This window comes from Emiliania huxleyi (genome assembly GCF_000372725.1).
Source record: "Emiliania huxleyi CCMP1516 unplaced genomic scaffold EMIHUscaffold_924, whole genome shotgun sequence".
Classification (NCBI taxonomy): domain Eukaryota; phylum Haptophyta; order Isochrysidales; family Noelaerhabdaceae; genus Emiliania; species Emiliania huxleyi.
Window position 1 is genome coordinate 5894 of NW_005195123.1, and position 6419 is coordinate 12312.

The 6419-nt window shown below is 67.3% G+C and overlaps 2 protein-coding genes across 2 annotated transcripts in view; both read left to right on the forward strand.

The window, feature by feature from the left end:
- Window positions 1–1309: 1309 nt before the first annotated feature.
- Window positions 1310–2543, forward strand: EMIHUDRAFT_250437 (hypothetical protein; the record flags this gene model as incomplete). The annotated part of the gene is made up of 4 exons (XM_005757155.1): window positions 1310–1390; window positions 1682–1786; window positions 1853–1984; window positions 2154–2543. 4 exons carry the CDS (start codon window positions 1310–1312, stop codon window positions 2541–2543), a joined length of 708 nt encoding a protein of 235 aa, XP_005757212.1.
- A 3149-nt stretch (window positions 2544–5692) lies between these two features.
- Window positions 5693–6419, forward strand: part of EMIHUDRAFT_250438 (hypothetical protein) — a gene marked incomplete at both ends in the record, with an annotated part of 3793 nt that continues 3066 nt past the window's right edge. Inside the window, 2 exons of the mRNA XM_005757156.1 lie at window positions 5693–6103; window positions 6237–6278. Of these exons, the coding sequence (XP_005757213.1) occupies window positions 5693–6103; window positions 6237–6278 (453 nt within the window). The remainder of the gene's footprint in view (window positions 6104–6236; window positions 6279–6419) is intronic.

Consider the following 6419-nt stretch of genomic DNA (forward strand, 5'->3'; position numbering starts at 1 on the left):
GCCGCCAGCGCGGCCCGCGCGGCCGGTGGCGCCGGTAGCGCGAGCAACGGCATCGGCGATGGCGCGGCGGTCGGCGAAGGCGCGTTGGGCAGCGCGAGAAGTGGCTGCCGCCCTCCCGACGGCGGCGGCAGCCACTTCTCGCGACGAGCGTGCCCGGCTTCTTTAGCAGCAGCGCGTCTAGTCCTTTGTGAGCGCGTCTTTCGCGCCCTTGGCGGCGCCGCCAAGCACGGCGATGGCGCCCTGGAGCTCGGGGTCGCTCAGCCTTGCCTACGAGGGTGGGGACCAGGAGCGCCGAGCCAGTGGGAGGGCAGGCAAGTATGGCAAAACTGCGAGCTCCCGAGGACGTCTGGCGCCGAGTGCGTCTGGCACCGGGCACGGAAGCTCGCACTCGGCCGCACGCGATAGTGCTGCCGCGAGAACGCCAGCCATGTACGATATGTCTCGTGTACACTCCTCCTGGGTCATGGTCGGTCATATGCAGGACGGCCAGAGTCGCCCACATCGCCTACGCGGTCCCGAGTGTGGTCAGACTGATACACCGCGACTCAACGGTTGAGTGCGGCCAGCGCACACAAACGTCGTCGACTGCGGCCTGGCGCGGTGATCATAGGTGCTGGAGACCAGGCAGTATGGGCCTGCAACCTGGCCACGCATGAACTCGGTACCTACATTCGCAGAGGCCCGGCAAGGATGGGATCTAGTAGAGTGATTGCGCGCTGAGACCGTACTCCGTGGGTCGCTGGAATGACCTGTAGGGAAGTTCAGTGCCGCTGCTCGACTCTCCAGTGTCACAGCCGATGCCTGTGACCTGGCCACCGCCGCACGGTGCTTGAAATCGGCGCCTCCTCGGGTGTGCCCTCATAGACAGTCTTCGGCGGCCGTAGTCGACGCGAGAGCTTCCCTACACAGACGTCTACTGTGAACCACCGACGAATAGAGCACAGGTTTTTGGCCACGAGATCCGCCTTCGAGGTCGAGCCGAGGCTGCCGGCGTCGTCTCTGCTGCTCTGGGCATCACCTGCACAAGCCAAGCAGACTTTGTTGCAAAAGCGTAGGCGGGTCGACGCGCCGTGTGTTGGGTTCCCATCTCGGCGCGCGCGAGTCCAGGCCGAACCGACTAGCTGCCGCCGCAGCGAGTGCGGCTGGGCTGCAGGCAGGCCTGTAGCAGGCGCTCGGCACGCTGTCCGGAGGCGCTGTGGCTCACCAGGGCGAGCGCCTGTGGCTCGCGAAAAAAGTCGAGACAGCGTTTCACAAATCCGAATCGTTTCACCTTCCACCCCTCCCTATGTGTGTGTGTGTGTAGACCTACATGCCCTCTGGGAAGGACGACGCGGTCGCCGGCGAGCTGCAGCGGCTCTGCCGCCGGGCGCGCAAGCGCTCGCTCGACATAGTGGAGCGCGAGGCGCAGGAGGCGCTCGCGGCGAGCTCTTGCGCGGATGAGCCAACCTCTTGGGAGCGCGAGGCGGGCGCCTCGCCCTCCTCTTCCCTCGCCCTCACGCGGGCGGTGGCGGCGAGGGCGGCTGCCACAGAGGCGGCGGCACGGTCTTCGGAGATGGCGGCAACGGGGACGAAGGGGCGTCGGGGCGGAGGTGGCGGCGGTGACGGTGGCGGAGGCAGCGACGGCATTGGCGGAGAGGGCGGCGGCGGCGGCAGAGACGGCGAGGCTTGCGGTGAGCGGCAGCTGGCTGCGAGCGGTGCTGGCTGCGGCGGCGACGCGCAGGTGCCGCCGACTGCGCCGCCGTGGCTGATGGTGACGGGGCAGCCGGGCAGCGGCAAGACGACGCTGGTGCGAGACGAAATCATGGCGACAGGTGAGCGGGCGGCAAGATGGACACAGCACTCGTGACGACAGGTGCGGCGCGTGGCCGAGGCGCTGGCGCAGCGGGGCGTGGCGCTGCGTGGCTTCTTTACGGAGGAGGTGCTCGGCGCGGGCGGCTCCCGCGTCGGCTTCGACGTCGTCACCGTCCCGGACGGGCGGCGGGGCGTGCTCTCGCGAAAGGCGTGGACTACCCGCGATTGCCCGAGGTCACCCGAGATTACCCGAGATCACCCGAGGCGGCGGGGAGTGAACAGCAGAAGAGCTCACCCAGCCCCGACCTCAAAGACTCAAACAGCAAACAACCGGAACCCCCGAGCCCTGCCGCTACCCCCAGGTGGGCCTGCCCGCCCACTGCCCACGGACGGGCGCCTATGCGGTGGACGTCGCGGCCTTCGAGGCGCTCGCACTGCCCGCCCTCTCGCCTCCTCCGCCCTCGGCCGCCGCCCGCCGCTCCGTCGTCGTCATCGACGAGGTTGGTCGGATGGAGCTGCACTCCGCCGCCTTCCAGGCCGCCGTGACCCGGCTGCTCGCCTCGCCGGCCGAGGCGGTGGTCTTCGGCGCGCTGACCGCGCCCATCTACGGCCACCGCGTGCCCTTCTGCGACGCAATCGCGGCGCACGGCCGCGTGAGCGTCGACCGGATCACGCAAAAGACGCGCGACGCCGTGCGCGAGGCGCTGCAGCGGAGGCTGTTGCGCGAGGTGGGGCTGAGGGAGGAAGGGTAGGCGTAGGGCGCGCGGGGCCCGGGGCTGACCGTGTCGGCTGTCGCGTCTCCGCACCGTCCGGTTTGAGAGAGCCGCGCTTTTGTAATCAGTTCCTGCGAAGTCTCGAGGTACGAGGATCGACGGTCGGTCTCCTCCCGCGGCTTGGGCCAGGTACCAATTTTGTCGAATTTATTTCAAAATCTGCAGGCGCGGAGCGCCTGCGAAAATTTGAAGAAATTTGCAGTCGGGCCTGATTTTCATCAAGATCTTTCAAATTTGCGGTGTGGAGTTGGGGGGTGGGTTAGGTTAGGGTTATTAGGGTTAGAGGGTTAGGGTTAGGGTTAGGGTTAGGGTTAGGGTCAGGGTTAGTCTGGTTGTGTCTGTATATGCCAGCGTTGCAGGGTTCTGCGCTGGTATCTGGCCCCACAGCGCCGACGACTAAGACTCAGCCCCACACGCTGACCTAGGGTTAGGGTTAGGGTTAGGGTTAGGGTTAGGGTTAGGGTTAGGGTTAGTCTTCTTGTGTTTGTATGCCAGCGTTGCAGAGTTCTGCGCTGGGATCTGGCCCCAGCGCCGACGAGTAAGACTCAGCACCGCACGCTGACCCCACCAATTGCCGCCTCAGGGCGCCAGGCCGCCAGCCACTTCTTACACGCGGCCGGCGCCCTCTCGCGGCAAAAGGGTCGAGCGAGCGGGCAGAGTCGTGATGTCTGCGCACCCGCGTGCCGATGGGCGGCACACGCAACCGAGAGAGGCCCTGTCACGCCGCCAGTAGCGTTCTCCGCACTCCCCACGCCACCAATTGCCGCCTCAGGGCGCCAGCCACCTCTTACACGCGGCCGGCGCCCTCTCGCGGCAAAAGGGTCGAGCGAGCGGGCAGAGTCGCGCGATGTCTGCGCACCCGCGTGCCGATGGGCGGCACACGCAACCGAGAGAGGCCCTGTCACGCCGCCAGTAGCGTTCCGCACTCCCCACGCCACCAATTGCCGCCTCAGGGCGCCAGCCACCTCCTTACACGCGGCCGGCGCCCTCTCGCGGCAAAAGGGTCGAGCGAGCGGGCAGAGTCGCGATGTCTGCGCACCCGCGTGCCGATGGGCGGCACACGCAACCGAGAGAGGCCCTGTCACGCCGCCAGTAGCGTTCTCCGCACTCCCCACGCCACCAATTGCCGCCTCAGGGCGCCAGCCACCTCCTTACACGATTACACGCGGCCGGCGCCCTCTCGCGGCAAAAGGGTCGAGCGAGCGGGCAGAGTCGCGCGATGTCTGCGCACCCGCGTGCCGATGGGCGGCACACGCAACCGAGAGAGGCCCTGTCACGCCGCCAGTAGCGTTCCGCACTCCCCACGCCACCAATTGCCGCCTCAGGGCGCCAGCCACCTCTTACACGCGGCCGGCGCCCTCTCGCGGCAAAAGGGTCGAGCGAGCCCGGGCAGAGTCGCGATGTCTGCGCACCCGCGTGCCGATGGGCGGCACACGCAACCGAGAGAGGCCCTGTCACGCCGCCAGTAGCGTTCCGCACTCCCCACGCCACCAATTGCCGCCTCAGGGCGCCAGCCACCTCTTACACGCGGCCGGCGCCCTCTCGCGGCAAAAGGGTCGAGCGAGCCCGGGCAGAGTCGCGATGTCCCTGCGCACCTGGGTGTTCGCCGCCTATATGCTCTATCCTGTGCCAAGACGGACACATTTTGACAATCAAAATCTACCTCAAAATTTGCGGCCGCCCCTCGAAATTTGCTGATCAAAATTTGCGGTGGCCCGGATCGAAACCTGTACTTTGGCCAACGCCGCGGCTCCCGCACACGGTGGGAGAGTCGGGTTGTATATATATACTTATTATAACTTAAGGGCGGCTACGTAGCGCCAGAGTGCAGAGCCGAGGTGCCGAGGCAGAGAGCGCACAGAGGTCAGAGCCACAGGGTCAGGGACAGGCGCCTGCCGGCGCCGCGCCGCACCCCGCACCACCCAGTCTCCCACGCTTTTCCAGCCGGGTCCTATCCACAGAATCGAGGTGCGCGATAACCGCACCCGCCAACAGCGCACAGCTTGCCATCGAGCACCTTCCAGCCGCGGCGCCACGCGCGGCACGTCGCCTTGACAGCGTGCTCCTTGGTTGGGAGCGGGCGAGGATGAGGGGCGATATCCGGCAAGCTAGGAGGACTTTGGAGAGCACCCACTCGGGCTGCCTCCACGAGCCGAGCGGCATGCTCCTCCGCAACGCGCATCGAGCTCAGGGAGAAGCAGCGAGAGGTGAAGCAGCTCTCCCGGCAGCGGGGAGGTGGCGCGCAAGGAGGCCGAGCTGAGGCCGCGCAAGGAGGCCGAGCGGAAGGACAAGGGGCGCAGAGCGACACGGAGCACCAGCAGAAGCTGCAGAGCTCGCGCCCGCCGCGCCTTGAGGATGGCGCACAGCTGCTCTGGCGAGAGGCCCGAGAGGCGGGCACCGGGGCGGTGGGTTGGGAGGAGCTACAGCTCGCTATGCAGACATACGGCCGCCGCCTTTGACAGACGAATGTTCCACGCCTTCGCAACGGCGGCTTGGCCACGACAATACTCCGCATCTGGGGGAATCTCAGCGCTGCCTTTGACCACAACAACCTATCCCCCCCAAACTTCTAGCCCTTGGCTTCGGCGCTTCGCCCGGCCGATCCGAACAGGGGGGGGGGGGGTTCGCCCTCACGCGGGGCTGTGCCCCCCTTCCCCCCTTCCAACCCAACGCCCCTCCCCCCCCGTTGCCACCCATCTGTTTTCCTTTCTCCATCCCCCCGGCACCCCCAAGGCGCTCCGCGTGCTCCTTGCGCGTCTGCCCCCGCCGTTTCAAGGAGTTCCGTGTTCAAATGAGTAAGGAGTCATCACCAGTGGACGGAAGCTGACGGAATTTCCTTTTCAATCCTCGTAAAGTGGACGAATAAAAAAACCGAGTCGCTGCCTGAGCGCGAGGTACCGAGGTTGCGCATCTGCCCTCCTCCTGGGAGCTGCGGGCGCGGACTAACAGCGGTTGTGCCCTCCCCGCCGCGCGATCTCCGCCCTCCCGCCGCGCCGCCGCGCCACACACGCTCTCGCCTGCCGCCGCACGGTCTCACCCACGCCTCGCCTTCCTTCTCCCCAGGCCGTCGGCCGCTGTGGCACTCGCACCGTCTCCTGGCAGCTGTGTCCGCGCTGGAGCAGCCTCACATGGCAGAGCCGCCGGCAAAGCGCAGCTTCACCGGCGCGTTTGAGGAGCAGGCGCGCAAAAATGGCGCGCGCCGCCTCTACTCGTGGATGCGGGGCGACTGCAGCGAGGAGGCGACCCTCTCTTTCGCGGAGCTGCGCGAGCAGGCGTGCAACCTGTGCGTGGCGCTGCGTCAGAAGTGGGGCGCCAACACCGGCGACCGGGTGATGCTGGTGTACCCGCCCGGCCTCGACTTCCTCGTCGCCTTCTTTGGCGCCCAGTACGCCGCAGTGATCGCGGTGCCGTACTACCCGCCCATCATGCCGACGTCGCCGATGCCGTCGGCGGGCGCCAAGAAGCTGCTGGCGGACGGGCTCGAGAAGCTGTCGCGCATCTCGCAGTCGTGCAGCCCGATCCTCTTCCTCTCCACAAAGGTGCGCGCTGCGCTGCAGCACCGCCCGCCCCGCCCGCCCCGCCGCTGCCTTTGAGTTGGCCGTTGCTCCCAGTCGCACACCCACGGCATCACCGCGCACACACACACACACACCTTTCGGAGGAGACGGGAAGGCTGCGGACTGGGAGGGCGGGCCAGCGGAGGCGGCCGGCAGGGTGCGGCCGTCGAGCCGACTCCGGGCACACCGCACGCCTCCCCCTCCCCCTCTGACGCAAGCACCAGCAGGCCCCACTTTTGGTGGCGCCGCGCCCCTACGGCCCGCCTGGGTGGACTTGGGCTGTGCAAAAAAAAAAGAG